General features: G+C 43.9%; 1 protein-coding gene across 2 annotated transcripts in view; it reads left to right on the forward strand.

Moving 5' to 3' along the window:
- LOC310775230 (glutamate receptor 2-like) overlaps positions 1 to 16,874 on the forward strand; it is a gene marked incomplete at its 3' end in the record, with an annotated part of 221,612 nt that overhangs the window by 14,819 nt on the left and 189,919 nt on the right. Inside the window, exon 2 of one of the 2 annotated variants that reach the window (XM_083635345.1) lies at positions 2,242 to 2,382. In XM_083635345.1, the coding sequence (XP_083491471.1) occupies positions 2,295 to 2,382 (88 nt within the window). In that variant the 5' untranslated portion in view covers positions 2,242 to 2,294. Of the gene's footprint in view, positions 1 to 2,241; positions 2,383 to 16,874 lie in introns of those variants that run through there. The other variant, XM_083635346.1, reaches the window with a different exon arrangement.

The raw sequence follows: 16,874 nt of genomic DNA on the forward strand, positions 1-16,874 counted from the left end.
CAAAGACCTCAGATCTGCCCCAACTTTACTTACTTTTAAAAATAGACTAAAGACTTTTATGTTTATCGTCGCTTTTAACTGCTGACAGCTGTTTCTCAATCACTATTATACAATTGGTTTTAAAACATAGATGATTGTAATTACTGCTAAAAACTGCAGGTCGGGGGGATGGTTCCGTAATACGGATATACTCACAAGAGGGTGAGGTGATGCGTCAGGAGGGACGCACGCGTAAGGGGAGCTTACTTGAGCCGTACTCGTTTTAAGCAAGGTTTAGAGAAAAAAAACGGCCTGTTTGTCGACGGGCAACAGATGACGCAAGGTACAAGCGGGGGTATGCTTGTCGTCCAAAATGCAGTATAGTGGAAAAGAGGACACCGTACCCAGACCTGAGTTTTATGTGTTTATACTATAGTCATGATGTCGGGGGACTCAATATAGATAAATTGATTTATTCTACTATGCAAACCCAATGAGTCCTCTATACGTTTTTAGCTCTTTTTGCAACTGCTGCGCCTTAATGCACTTTTTATACTCTTTTTTTTTTAGTTTTGTTGTTTTTATTTTATTTTTTTTATTTTTTTATTTTTTTTTTTTTATTAGGCTATTACAGATACAGGCTTCATGAACAACATTCAGAGAGCCTAGCATTGATCTGCAGCTACTCATAAATATATGTGAGACTGATTAAGTATGATAAATAGAAGTCCTTGAGTTGTAGGGTCTGGTGCTGAGGAGGTGCTTGTTCAGTCTCTTCTTGAAGGCATCAACACTGCTTGATGTAATGTCTCCAACAACCGCGGGGGGAAGGCTGTTCCATGTTGCTATGGCAGAGTGGAGAGAGCTCCTGTCCAGGCATTTGGTGTTTGCCCTGGGCAGTGACAGGGCATGGTTGGGTGGGAGCCTCCGGGTGGTTCGACCTGGGACATGAGCGGGGGGTAGCAGCGCTTTCAGCTCTGCCGGGCACTTGGTAGTGTGCATTTTGAAAGAACAGTTGTTGCAGCAACTGTTCTGCGATGGCTCAACTTGGTGATGGCAAAATCCTTATGGGCAGAGTCCTCATCCACACCTATGATTTTAATTGCCTTTTTCTGGATATTATCCAGCTGCCTGAGAGTTGTTTGTGAGGCATTCATCCAGGCAAGGCAGGTGTTGTTTGTTGTTGTTTGTTTGTGATGCTTTTAAATGTCCATTTTATTCTCTTCTTTTATTCTTTTATTTTCCTGTCAACCATTTTATGTGAAGCACTTTGAATTGCCTCTGTGTATGAAATGTGCTATACAAATACTTGACTTGAATCGTAATCGAATCGAATCGTGAGGCCAGTGAAGATTCACAGCCCTAATATAGGCTATAAATACACAGGAATAGTATAATATTAGTTGTTTTTCGTAGGGGAACAAGTTCAAGTTCAAGTTCAAGTTTATTACTGTCCCAAAGGGCAAATTGAGTTGTAGCAGATAAAGGCACACAGATAAAGACACAGACAAGAAGAACAATATAGGTGACATGTTTACATGTCAGTCACAGAATAAGAGGCTAAGTGAACGTCAGGAACCTTGGTTACGACACACAGTGACCGATAAAGTGCACAGGTAGCATTAAAGTGCACAGCGATCAGTAAAGTGCACAGACACGCAGTGACCGATAAAGTGACAAGGTAGCAATTAAAGTGCACAAACGACCAGTAAAGTGCACAGAGTAATAGAAAAAATAGATCAATAATAAAAAAAAACATAATAGAAACATAATAAAACCAATAAAAGTAATAGAAACCATAAAATCAATAAAAATCAATAAAAACAATACAAACAGCGGCGGTGGCTGATAATAGAAACAATAATTTCCTTCCCTCAACAGCATTCAATGCTCGAATAGAGACAGGAAGAAAAGAGAACCTCTGCCTATTTTTAGACACACAAGGAAGGAAGGAGCCTGTACTCTGAGCTTAGAGGGTGGGCTGCGTCTGAACGGATGGACAAAGGCTTCTTAAGTACCTGTGTGTTAAAGACATGGTCGCACAACAGGCTAGACAGACTACAGTACTGCTGCATTGATATGCTTAATGGTTAACATAGTCATGAAGGATACAGAGATATGCATGTTCTAATACATCTCCCTGTTTGTCTTCCTCTGTGTGTGTGTGTGTGTGTGTGTGTGTGTGTGTGTGTGTGTGTGTGTGTGTGTGTGTGTGTGTGTGTGTGTGTGTGTGTGTGTGTGTGTGTGTGTGTGTGTGTGTAGGTGGTTTATTCCCCAGGGGAGCCGATCAGGAGTACAGTGCATTCAGAGTTGGCATGGTTCAGTTTGGGACAACAGACTTCAGGCTGACTCCACACATAGACAACCTGGAGGTGGCTAATAGCTTCGCTGTCACCAACTGCTGTGAGTATCTGTCTGTCTGTGTGTGTGTGTGTGTGTGTGTGTGTGTGTGTGTCTGTCTGTCTGTGTGTCTATCTACCTGTCTGTCCACCTGTGTATTTTTCTGTCTATTTGTTTGTCTGGCTGTCTGTCTGTCTGCTATTTTTTGGCGCATCCCACTTTTTTCATGTCAATTTGGGTGACTTCTGTGATTCGCCCAGATCTGAAGAGTATTTTGTATTTTGTATATTTTTTTTTGGGGGGGGGGGGGACCAATCTCCTTAATGATCCCATATTCAGTACAATTCTTCTGGTCCAATCATGTGTGTATGGTTGGGGCTATGTGTGTGGAAGAGAGCTCAACCTAAGTTCAACGAGCGAGCGTCCAAGTCAGGAAAATTACTTTGTTGATGACTACGTAAGTCTGTTGCTTAATGCACTTTTTATACTCTTTTTTAAAGTTTTGTTGTGATGCTTTTAAATGTCCATTTTATTATCTTCTTTTATTCTTTTATTTTCCTGTCAACCATTTTATGTGAAGCACTTTGAATTGCCTCTGTGTATGAAATGTGCTATACAAATAAACTTGACTTGACTTGACTTGACTAACATTACCCGGTTATGGACGTGGACATTGAATGACCATGGTTTGGACATAACCAGTAACTACAGTAACTTGTCTAATGTTGGCTATTGTTGCTGCTACCGTGCGTCAGTACCTACTAGGCATGGGTCGATTTCCGGTTTTACCGGTTCGGTTCGGTATACGAGCCCAAACCGGTTTGATCACGTGCAAACCGAAAAAACCTAAAAAAAAAAAAAAAAAAAAAAAAAAAATTTAAGTTTTTTTTTTTTTTTTTTTTTGCCAGTCCATTCTGATTGCACTATTGTTCGTATTAGCCTCTTCTCAAGTTGCACTAGTAGGCAAAAGTCTTATTTTGTTTATTATGTTGATGTTTGAAGAAAAGTTAAGCTGAATAGTTATGAGAAATAAAAACAGTGTGTTGTTACAGTTAAAAGGTTCTGCTTATTTGTATTCAGTGTTCGTGCTGGTTGGCAGCATACCAGCTTAGAGGTGCATTATCGCCACCAACTGCAGCCGCTTTGATACGTTTTTTTGGGGAATATCGAACCGGTTTCAAAATGTTCAAACCGACCCATGCCTAGGCCCTATATTGTGTGAATTTGTGAATTTTGAAGTTTATAAGGCAGCTCAGCTGTAAGCCAATCCATTCTGATTGCACTGCTTGTGTTTTTATTAGCCTTTTTCTCAAGTTGCACTATAGGCAGAAGTCTTATTTCATTTATTATTTTGATGTTTAGAAGAAAAGTTGAGCTGAATAGTTATGAGAAATAAATACAGGGTGTTTGTTACACAGGTGTCCTGCTTCTTTTTATTCAGTATCATTGCTGGTTGACAATACCAGCTTAGAGGTGTATTATCGCTATCAGGTGGACTGAAGTTGCACTACAGACAGTTATGGGCCACACTCGGGAGCCCTGCTTGAAAAAAAAAAAAAAAATTTTTTTTTTTTTTAATTACAAAAAAAATCGGTATACCGGTTCGATCCGGTTTAGACGGCAATATCGAACCGGTTTTAAAATTTTCAAACCGACCCAGCCCTAGTACCTACCATTAACACATTGAGTGCCAAGGACGTCTGTGGACGTCCTAAAAAAAAGTAACGAGGAGTGCCAAGGACGTCTGTGGACGTCCTAAAATCATAATTCATATTATTCCATAATTCTGCTGTTTAAGGTCGTACCTAGCCAGTGAGCATGAATCCCTTCAAGGGATCACACGGCGCCACCTTAAACATCGTCACAGGAGCTGCTCCACCCACCTCAGATCCTTTACTTTGTACAGGAGACAGCGGAGAAAGCCGTGATGAAAGTGGAAACCGATGCATGCTTTCTGCCAGAGCCGTATATATTGCTCTGTCTACAGCGAGAGTGGGCTCGGCTGCATCCGCGCTCACAACTGAGCTCTTATGCTTCTATCTATCTCCACACGATTTCCTAGAAAGCCAGCATCCGAAGCCGAACGGGCCAAGCCTTTTCGTTCAGTCGCGTTTGCCAGCGCGCATCATTTCCTTGATGGGCGCTGGGATCTGTCCGGGGCAAAAACGGAGTCGAGAAAGCAAACTCTGTGCGTGTGGGAGGAGCCCGCAGCTCAGAGGTGGAGAGGGGGGGGGGGGAGAGGGGTGTGTGGCTGCACAGAAACCACACCACACGCCACCACATCAGAAAACACCAGCCAGAGTCAGTGAATGTGCTCGAAATTAGAGTGCAAAAGGTATTCATAAAAGGGACTATATCTTGGAAAGTAAAAAAAAACGACAGAAAACCCTTGAAAGTGCACTTTTTTGAGAGGCTGTAATTTCATAATGGAACTGTCTAGAAACAAAATTTCTTCTTTGGAAGAAGCAGGAGTGTTCAATGTTTCATTAAAGTCCAGCCCCGTTAATATAGCCATAATAGAAAAAATTCTATAGCTGTTTTCAACTGAATGGAAGTGAATCTGGCACAGGCTCCAGACAATTTTACTGAAGCGCTGTGGCACTCAATGTGTTAATGGACACTTGCAGAAAATAGTTTAGTGCTGGGTTTGCGATTTGTTGTTTCTCACTTTCAAAGTATAGTAACATTATATCATATTGTCAAATGATATACAGATCATGAAGACAGACCATGAAGAGGGCGTCCCAAAAAGACAAGAACCCACAAAGACCAATCTCTTGATCTCATAAGCCTGTCAGGAAGCCTGCCATGACTACATTCTCCGTCAGGGCCGTTGCGCTGGTGTCGGCAACACAGACAATGGAACCTGGACATGTGTCATCATGTTCAGTGATGAGTCCAGGTTCTGCCTGTGGAAGTTGGATGGCAGGGTCAAAGTATGGAGACCACGTGGAGAACGCTATGTGATTACTGCATCAATCGAATAACAGCTTTTGGTGGGGGCAGTATCATGGAGTGGGGTGGCATCTCCATCACTGGCAAAACAAGGTTTGTCAGCATTGAAGGCTATCTCAATATAGTGAGATATCGGAGATTGCCTGTGTGCAGTCTGTTCCTGATTGTCTGATCAGATATGCCATAACATCCTGCAAACGTAGGGGTTGTCCTACAACCCAGGTTTTCAGAGTGAGAACGAGGATTCTCACACTATGCTTAGCTGCACCTCGCAGCGAACCAACTGGATAAGGCAATTTTTCTCCAAATATTGACCAACTATAAAACCACCCATTACACCTTGGCCACTCTGGCTGTGACACGGCCACCCACGTGATACGTCACATCACGTCCGCGCCAACAGCCAATGAGAATCACTCTTGAGCATCCAGCAACCATACTGCTCCGTAATGAAGGCTGCAAGGCTAGATGTGTGAGAATCCTCGTTCTCACTCGGAAAACCTGGGTTGTAGGACAACCCCAATGTTTTCCTTCGTTTCGAACTTCCGATTCTCACACTATGCTGATATACCACCAACCTTGCTGCAAGGAAGCACATTGTGCGACCCTGAGACCTAAGCTGGCAACGGGGCAACCCGACAGCATAACGAGTGACTAAGGCACTACCGCCTGGCGGCGCACTGGCAACATCAAAGCTATAGAACCTAACAAAGGTGTGGTGGGTAGACCATGAGGCAGCCACATGTCTTCCACTGACACACCACACAATAACGCCCAGGATGTCGTGACACCTCGTGTACAGTGGGCCCTAATACCCTCCGGGGAACCTTCCCCGGACCTGTACCTGGTACAGCTGCGCAGTGTGCATGTCCTGCCCACATAGGCCAGGACTGCCCGCACCGGGCATAGCACATGCAAATGTCGCTCCTCGGCCGAGTTGAAAGGAGGGGGACAAAGGCTGACAAGTCTACAACCATAGACCTGAAGCTAGCATTGGCATTCTTAGGCTGACAGGGCAACCAAGTCACCGACCCTCTTACCCGAAGACAGGGCTAACAGCAGCGCAGTCTTCAGTGACAGGTACTTCAAGGTTTCCAGGGGCTCAACGGGGGACCCGAGAGACCTTCCAACACCGTAACCAGGTCCCACTTAGGGAAGACACTCCGCGGCCGTAACCTGTGAGCTCCCTTCACCTTGAGGGACTGAGGGGACTGGCCCGCATCATACGGGCTCTGCTGGAAACACAGAATGGGCAAATTCACTGGATCCACTCGCCGTTCCACGCACCAGAGGGAAAAGGCCCACCACTTGTCAAGTGTACTGAGAGCGGGTAGAAGTGGCCCTAGCGCTCTGTATTGTAAGCACCACATTCTCAGGCAAGCCCTGGGCTAGCAGGCGTCTCCCGTTCAGGTACCAGGCCGCCAGCTTCCACCTGCAGGGGGAGGGGTCGAGTATCTCGCCCTTCCCCTACAGGTGGAAGGTAGATTCCAACAGGCTCTAAAACCTGTTGGAATCCTGTACTTGTGTGTCTGGATGGCGCTGCCTGTGAGCCAGTGTCAAAATATGGCGTATTCAGGCATTAGTTTGGCCATTTGCTGTGGATGCAGTTGTTACAGTAGCAACATGGCATAAATAACTAGCCTACAATTTACATGACGAACAGTAACAAACAGTATTTCATGGCATAAACATCTTCAATCATGTTGAATTTGCTGCATGGAATTATTGCTTGTTTTTTTACGCACACACTCCTCATCTCAGGCTATTTTTTATAGCCTATGTGATGATGTCCATATTGCACGCACACCCGATAACATGGTTTGGACATAAACACATGATGATGACTGATAAACGACTACAATCGGACTCATTCTCTGCTTATTACTAATAACAGTGCCAGTGTGTCATTATGCACATCACAGCATTACGCAATGCTGTATGGCCACATGGAGAGCGGCAGAATCCATTCATTTTTCATCTTTCTGAGGTCAATTTACCTTATACCTTATACAATTTACCTTTACCTTATAAAGTAGAGATAAAACCGTTACCGGTTTAATGATAAACCGCGATAAAATTGCCGACGGTTAGTACTACCGTTTCAAATTTGTATTATCATTAAAACGGTGACGGTTTGATTACCGTGCTTTCTCTCAGTAATCTCTCTCTCTCTGTCCAGCCCAAGCCACCAGCAGCTTGCTGTCTCTCTCTCTGTCCAGCCCAAGCCACCAGCAGCTTGCTGTCTCTCTCTCTGTCCAGCCCAAGCCACCAGCAGCTTGCTGGCAGCAAGCAAGTCTCCCTCAGTCTGGCACACATGTGCAGTTGTCATTGTTCGGCATTAAAATGGCGGAAGCCGGCGGCTGGGATGTTTTCTCTCTTCACGTGCTCGTCCGTGAGTAGTATTTGGCAAGAAAGCCGAGGGACACTTCTTGGAATATGGTAACCCTGTCTGCAGAACATGCAACAAGAAAATCACTGCAACTGGGGCAACACTTATTTATTAATATATTATTTTAATAACATGTATTATTATAATACATTTGCTTTGTAAATGATTTCAATGAGTCTTTTTAAATATTTCAGCCATTTTTTACCAATAGCGTGATAATACCGTAGTCGTGATGATTTTGGTCACGATAATCGTGATGTGAAATTTTCATACCGTTTCAAACATATTCTGCCCCGTTTTATGCTGAAATGGCCTGGTGGGGATGTAGCCTAAATGTCGGTAATTGACAAGTTTGGAGTGAGAAAGTGTTGTGTTGAGACCAGGGTAACAGGTGCCCTTGAGGGGTTTGATTTTTGGCATCAGAGCTGATGACTTTATTACCTGACACTCTTAAGGTCTTTTCAGACCAAACACAAATAATTTGTGTGAATACATCACATGGCAATAAAAAAAATGAACCCATTTATTTCTATGAGCCACAACAAATCATAAACTTCCATATTTTGCGGTGCAGATAAAAAAAAATCAGCATCTGTTTAGATTTTCTGGATGTATATTACGGGCATTCTCGCGCTCTACGCGCTTGATTTCTAGGGTGGAGACTCTGGAGACGTGAGATTTATGATGTCACTGATGATGTGACGATGATGTCACCATTTCCGTCACAAATCACTGATGTCACTGTGTAGTGTATGCTCAATTTCTAGGGTGGAGACTCTGGAGACCATGCGCACAACATATTGTGGGATTTAGGACATCACTGAGGGTGAGGGAGACCAGGGACAGCATGTAGGGAAACAGTGGATGGATAAATCCAGAAGGAGGCAGTAATGCAACATAAAGGATGCCAACAACTTCTTCTTCTAATGGGTTTCCGGCAGACTGGATGCCTTGCGGCACATTGCTGCCTCTCACAGTAAGGATGCCAACTTGGCATAAAACACAACAGAAGAAGAAGGATATCACTGATGATGTCATGATTTGCATCACAAATCATTGATGAGATCACTGATGATGTCACGATGTGCGTCACGTTTTCATGACACAAAACGTGACTGACAGCAAAATCGCGACTAATACCAAATTCTAACTACAGTGCTTAGGCAATTTTAATGATGATGATGATGCAACGGGTCGGGTACCTGCGGGTACCCCCCCCCCCTTATTCTAGGATAAACATTTTATGAAATGTAGATGGAAATATAAATGGAATCCCTAACCCGGAAGAGTGCGTGACTTTGGCACTCTATTCAAAGCATGGCAGTTCCTCTGGAGGCAACTGCTTTGCACAGCAATGCAAATAGTGTATGTGTGTGTTTGTGTGTGTGTGTTTGTGTGTGTGTGTGTGTGTGTGTGTGTGTGTGTGTGTGTGTGTGTGTGTGTGTGTGTGTGAATCAATGTGCCTTTCTGCCTGAGTGGCATTACAGAGAGACTGTTCATATATGTGAAACTGTGTGTGTGTGTGTGTGTGTGTGTGTGTGTGTGTGTGTGTGTGTGTGTGTGTGTGTGTGTGTGTGCACGCTTGCCGTGCGTGCGTGTGTCTCCTTAGCTTAGCATGCTGCTTCTGCTATTATTAACGCTCACTGATCTGCAGCAAGCACACACACTCTCTCTCTCTCTCTCTCTCTCTCTCTCTCTCTCTCTCTCTCTCTCTCTCTCTCTCTCTCTCTCTCTCTCTCTCTGTCTGTCTCAGTACTGTCAGTAAGGTAGTGGTTAATAAATGTTAGAACACGGCTCTCTCGAATACTCGATTCTGATTGGTCAATCAACAATATTCACCGGTCATTATTTCTCGACAACCGACCACTGCTCTGCCACACCTGGTATTAATCAGTTGATAAGAGCCTTTTGTCAGCAACCACTGGCCTACTAATTAGGCCAACCAGTTGCAGCTGTGGTGTCTTGTGTGCCAATTACGAATGAAACCACTTTGTGTTGAAAACGCTATTAAAAAATCTATTTGAATAATTATTTTTGTCAGATTATTGAATGATTTAGTTGTACGTCGTGTTCTAAGCGGGATAATGTATACTGAGCCGGTGATTACTGGAAATAATGACCTTCAGGTGAATGATTAAGCCCTCCGCTGCGCGTCGGGCTCAATCTCACCTGTCGGTCATTATTTCCACAGTAATCACCGGCTCAGTATACATTATCCCTTACTTATATCTATGTTTTTCTGTTCTTTGCTAATATTTCAGTGGTTTTGCTAGTTTCATGCCAACACTCACATAGACACAGTTTCATACAGATATGCTCCATGCGCTCTGTAATGGCAGTTTCCATGGGAGGGTTATGGTAGAAGTCCTTCGGCCACAAACATCCCTCCACAGGCTCCAGAGTGTGCCTCTCTGAGAAGTGCTAGACTCTCCAGGAGTCCTCGAGGGGGTGCCAAGGGGTTCCCAGCAAAAAGGAGAATACTTTATTTTCACTGTAATTCCATCCATTCCATAAGTAGGCAGAATGTATGACTGTTTTGGGTTTCATACACTATGGCCCAATTCCCCCCTTGGACCTACCACTTAGCCCTTAACCCTCCGTTTTGCGAGTTCACGTGAGGTAGGGTGTCCCCATTTGTTTTGGCATCAGACTAGAGCCATATGAAATCCGTTTTATTTTTTGCCAAATTCCATTTAATTTTTTCCAGAATTCTGTTTTTTCCATTTAAATTTTAATTTAGCGGTTAGGAGCATGACTTGGCTCTCTCAGACAGCTTCTTCGACATGTTTCTCAAGATGAAAACTAAGTTGTGACTGAGGTGCAGTAAAGGTCCCCCGCAAGGTCGAGCCCCCTCTCAAAACACCCCAATCGAAAACTGAATGATTTCTCTAGGCCTATTTTGCAATTATGAAATCATTTAGGTTACTATGATCATTAGATCTACTTCTTATTTTGATAAATAGGCCTACTTTTATCAATTTCAGCCAAATTATGGAAAATGCTGCAATATTCCATGTTTTACAGTTGATTCCATTTTTATTACCAACTTCCATGATTCCGTCCGTTTCTTCCATTTTGCGGAAATCATATGGCTCTACATCTGACATCATCAGACCAGGGTGAAGGGGAAGGGGTTATTGGCCCTTGAAACTGAGATTTTCAGGATCCACACTCCAAACCAAAGGCTGCGAAGGAAATCGCTATTAATCTGCCAGAAATTAGCCAAAAGTTACAAACGTATCTGAGTTTAATGTCCATACAAAGGACTGGATGCTCTGGATGTGTGGAATTCGTTTGTGGCAACATTTCAGAAAATAATTGTATCGCAATTCGCGCTGCGGCTCCCTGCACTGGTTTCCGGGTTTCCCGTTTATGGAAGAGGACACGGCGATCTTTGCAAATATGGAGTTTTGAAATGCGTGTTTCAAGATTCCGACACAGTGACCTTTTGTATTAACAATAAAGGAAAACATTCACATATTTTTTAAGTTTTGGTTAGGTATTTTGCAACTAACATAGACGGTATGGGGGCCCGCTTCCAAGCTGGGAACAGAGTCACAGAAGCACCAGCCAGCCAGCATCTGCAAGCAGGTCTGTGTAAAAAGCTTTAACACTGAAACGTGACTATGGAGCTATAAAATAAATTATTTTCGGACACCCGACCCAACGAAAACCACATGGGATAGTTTAATATCCCAATTATGAAGCAACACAGTTGCCAGAATAAAATGTAAAAAAACATAATATTATGTACAGCATCAACATACATTTGAATAGGCTATACTATCCTATATAGCCTACTATAATGTTATAATCATGTTTTCCAGTGACTCCTGAGCAAACCAGTCAACTAATAAAATTGTATAATTTTAATATTAACTCATTGAGTGCCAGCCACTTTTGGAGAACGGAAGCTCCCAGTGCCAGAGTTTCAGAGCGTTTTCAGTGATATCTCGAGGCCCACAGAATATTGTGTGATATTACTATGTAAACACCCAACACACACAAAGAACGAGGAGACCCTGTTCTATCATCTGCAAAAAAAAGTTTATTGATACCATTTTCCGTTCTTTAGTTATGAGCCGGAGAAGATAGGCTGTTTTGAGCCAAAAGACAGTTTTCAAATTATAAGCTACGATATTCAGCCTTTTGTGAAATGCAGCATTTCAAGCACATTCACTGACTAGCTAATATTTTCTGATGTAGTGACGTGGTGTAGTTCTGTGCAGCCTGCGTGCCCCACCCCCCTCTCCCCCCCTGAGCTGCAAACTCCTCCCCACACGCACCCAGTCTATTTTCGGAGCCTCCGTTTTTGCGCCGGGCGGCTGACGGCGGCTCCCGGGCAGCTCCCAGCGCGACAAGGAAATGCCAAACGGGACTGCAGGAAAAGGTTTGGCCGTTCGGCGTCGGGTGCTGCCTTTCTGGCGGGTAATTGTGTGGAGAAACTATATGCAGACAGACAGACAGAGGCAGAGGAGCTCAGTTGTGGGCGCGGATTGACTGATGTTCGCAGCCAACTGTCAGCTGCAGACAGAGCAATCTATATGGCTCTGGCTGCAGCATGCATCGGTTTCTCTTTGATCACGGCTTTCTCCTGCAGTTTTCCGGACCTTTCTGTAATCTGGAGAGCACTGTCGCCACCTAAGGGTTCTGTAAAATAGGTTAGACACATTCAATAGCTCCCATATTGTAAGAGGCGATGTAAGAGGTTTAGATCGACATCCCCCCGTCAAAAAACGCAATTGACGAACATGTTCGTCCTTGGCACTCTACGTTACTAAACGAAATGACGAACATGTTCGTCCATGGCACTCAATGAGTTAATAAGTTATCAATAATTTAAATACCGTAAATCCTCTAATAGTGGCCTCTATTCCATTACAGGCCTCTACTCTAATATAGGACCTGGGCACGGCCTGCACGGACAAATAAAGGCCCCTCCCTCAATACAGGCCGGGTCCAAAAAAAAAACGAAGGAGCAAAAACTACGGTGAATACGGTACTGTAAATTTCCCATAACACAACGCATCTACCGTGTGACGTAACCGGACGTAACGCAGACAAACCAGAGAAATAAAAACAAACATGGCACAGACCAAACGAACCAGACGGAAGTTTTGATGTTAAGTTTAAAGAGAGCGTTGTGCAATATGCAGCGGAAAATTCGGGACAGTGTGATGTGGAATCAGCCCTTCAAGCAGAGCCTGCATGATGCCTACGACCAGTGGATGGCTGGGGACGCAGATAAGCAGTACACAGCTGGAGGTGGAAACCTAAAAGCGCCTGCCCGACGCCTGCTTGTGGACTGGGTGATCGCCGCCTGGGACAAGCTGGACAAGGATCTGATCAAAAAGTCCTTCCAAGTTTGTGGACAGTCTGTGAAAACTGACGGGAGTGAAGACAACCTCATCCACTGCTTCAAGCAGGGACAGCCCTGCGCCGCTGGACGGGAGGCTCTCTCCCAGCTGCGTCAGCGGGACCAGGAGAACAGACAGGCAGCCGAGGATGAGGAAGATGAAGAGGAACTGGTCAACAATGAACTTGTTGTTCTGGATGATGTTGATGATGATGAGGACGCTGAGGATACCGACATACTAGATGAGGAGGAGGAGGATACTGAGTGAGTGAGTGACCACCAATATTTATTTGCGTTGTTTGGTTTTATGCAATATTTTGCAATAAAAGTCATGAAAATAAAGGAGTATGTCCATGAGATTTTAATTCCAACAAAGGCCGGGGGCTCTCTGCGGCTCAGTAAATAAAGGCCCCGGTCACTATTAGAGGATTTACGGTAATTAATTTATGGTAATATGTAATATGATCACAAAATAGTGTATCTATGAGAATCTGCAGACTTCAATCAATCTGTTTGAATCAGAAATAGCTTTATTATCACAGTTGGCAAAAATGATGACGTAATGAGTGGTGTCTGATTTCCTAGGGGATTGTTTTCAATCCCTACCGCTTGTGGCTCCGTTTTGAAGGGCAAGGGCCAAAGTGAGAGAGACTCAAAAACAAGGGGTAGGGGTAAAAATAAGTATTGGGATTGGGCCTATCTGTAATAAAACATCTAAAAGTAAACATCTTATCAGATGGGGGGCCCTTATTGCCCTCAAGCCAGTCTATCTCTTCCACAATCTTCAAATGCTCCAGACACAGTCTGTACTTTTCAGACAGGAAGAAGTTCATGACAAATATAAACAAAAGCGAGGTAGTTGATTAGAGAAATGAGCGGATGTGCACGCCTTGAGCAGATGTCCCGCCTTATATCAATTTTGACCAACTTTCTCCTCTGTGAAGTACAGACGAGTAGGGCACGCGTCTGTTTTAAGAGACTAGGGGCCCCTATGACAAAAAAAAACATTGTATCAAATGGGGGTTCATTGTTTAATTTGTGTCAGTTTAGTGGTCCTTGAGGTGAAACATTTTGAGAACCACTGGATTATCAGTAAGGAGTAACCTCGCATCACCAGGCTCTCGTATGCCTTACTACAGGCAGGAAGACAGAAGAAGACCCCCACCCCCCGTCTTCCGATGGTCCGCAGTGTTTTCGTTGCCCCATAGAAATGCAGCAGTAGGCAGCCTAACCTCGCCAGTCGCTACGAGTTAGAAGCATGGACATACCAAACGAAGTATTCAAAGAAGTACTTGAAGAAACTTGTCGGATCCATAACATAACGTCTGAACGAATATTTCCCTGGAGCACAGCACTTTGGTTCTGGGTCTTCAGGCCATAGCCGGAAGACTCGAAGCGAGGTTTTTCCATCCAGGCTAAGTAAGGAGAGAAGTTCCTCCATTGAGATGTGGGAAGGAAGTGGCCCTGAGAATGTGTCCCTCTGCAGATGTTATGTTTTTATGTTTATGTCTGTCACCACCTCTTCCATTTTGTGGGATTACCTCATTCAATTCAATTTCCAGTTATAATCCGGAAGGTTTCAGTTTTGTTGTCCCTGACCACACCTATGTGGTAACGGTTCGATGCCAACCGCCTCAAAAGAAGAAATTGGTCAGTGGTGCATTATTATGGATCCCACTGGAGATAGCTATGACAGAGGGGCGGCTGGGCACAGAGTGTGTGTGGGAGATTTGAGCTGTCAAAAGGGAACAAAAGGCTTGCTCCTGGGCAATCCCGGCGCTTGACTGCTGTGTAGGCGGGCGCAGGGTGTTTTCTGCACAAATCTCCAGTCGGATCCATAATAATGCGGAAAGAACAACAACTTGTTCCTACTCCGCCTACCTTCTCTGTAGAGTTCTCAATGGTCCTAAAAAAATCTAACCCGACCCACCCCAACCCGCTTGAGACGCAGACCGAGCTCAACTCGCACCCCGTTGTCACATAGAACACTCAGCCCGACCAAAAAAAACACAGTTATTAGACCTAGGATATTATAAAACGTATGCAATTAATGTCAGCTTAATGTCGGCTCAAATGCGGTCACCTGCGGTCCACCCACCACAACAACTCAAAATCCTGTGGGAAACAATGAATAATAATAATAATAATAATAATAATAATAATAATAATAATAATAGGAGAAAATCAGTAGTTTCACCAACATCAGTGTATTTATGCATGGCGCGGCTCATAACAGAGGTGCATGTCTTTCAAAGAGTCTGGATTATTGTCTTGATTATTGTGGTTCACAGACTTGCAGTGCTGTGCCATGGGATAGGTGGTGGGGGTGGGGGGTCGGGATGGCATTTGTGTTCAGCCAGGCTCATGCAGCTTTCAGCCTTTGTAAAAACATCCATACTCACTTTATAGTCTAAACAAGAAATGTTGTTTAGAGTCTACTGAGGTGTCCTCTTGCTCATCATATTAACCAAGGTGTTGTCTACGATTATGTTACTGGAGTGATTGCAAGAACCAGTAGTGTTTCCCACAGGATTTTGAGTTGTTGTGGTGGGTGGACCGCAGCCCCCCCGCAGAAGACAATTTTGTACATTTTAAAAGTAAAATGGATCAATCTGGTGCACTTTGAGAGCAAAATGTGGAGGCTAGTAAATCTGTGAAGAATTTCACACCACATTAATATCCTCTTTACTGTGCTGTGGCTCTGCAATGATGAAAAAATGAATGTGCCTCTATATATTTTGCATACAGGTCACTCACTATATGGTAGAATACTGCTGGCTTAAATACAGTGGCCTATCTATGCCAACATCCCTTGCAGGGGAGAACTCAAGTACAAAGTAACATTTGCTTTAAGAGGATCACAATGGAAACTAGAAGATCTACATTTCCTAACGAAAATGTAATTGTGCTTGCTGTCCTCGCCATGCACCGCCTGCCTTGCAAGGTCCCTGCCCATGCAGCTAGGGGGACTAAGTAGTTATGGGCGGGCCTATGTGAGTAGAAGCGGGAGGAGCCAAGGAATCCAGGGGTGGAAGAATTTCGATTGTAGACGCTACAGTTCAAAAGTTATGGACCAAAACGTGAAGAGGGCTGTTATAGCGCCACCATCAGGTCAATAGGAGTATTTTTTTTTTTTAGATCAGAGCAATGAGTAAATGTGGGGTGAGCCAAGGAAACCTGTGAAGAAATCATTTGAATTGTAGAAGCTACGGTTGTAAAGTTATGGACCAAAACGTAAAGATGGCTGTTATAGCGCCACCGTCAGGTCACTCGGTGTAATTTTTTAGGCCAGAGTAGAAGAGTACTCTATGAACATATGGACCAAATTTGAGAACAGTCGCACTTATGGTTTGTGAGCTACAGGTACTTGATGTTTCTACAGCGCCCCCTATAGGTGAAATGGCACAATATTTTTCGTCTCAGCTCAGAGTACATCCGTCCACACCTGGACCAAGTTTGGTTAGGATCGGACGTTGTGTTCCCGAGTTATGCCGATTTTTGTGAAATAGGCCCCACCCACAGAAATTTGGAAGTCGATTATTTCGCAACGGTGCGTTTTTTTTAAAAACTGCGAAACACTTGTGCAGGACAGTCCCCACATGATGTGTGCTTTGGTTTGGTGAAGATTGGACATCATTTCAAGGCGAAATTGCAAAAAAAACTGTTTTGGACAAAATTCAAAATGGCGGAAAATCTAGTCTGACGGAAATGGGTGTGGCCTACATCAGTAGATGCGGAAGGACCCAAGGAATCCAGGGAAAAAATAAGTTTGATGATAGACCCTACGGTTCAAAAGTTATGAACCAAAACGTAAAGAGGCCTGTTATAGCGCCACCATCTGGTCAATTGGTGCAA

This window comes from Poromitra crassiceps (assembly GCF_964638095.1).
Source record: "Poromitra crassiceps genome assembly, chromosome: 4".
Taxonomy (NCBI): Eukaryota; Metazoa; Chordata; class Actinopteri; order Beryciformes; family Melamphaidae; genus Poromitra; species Poromitra crassiceps.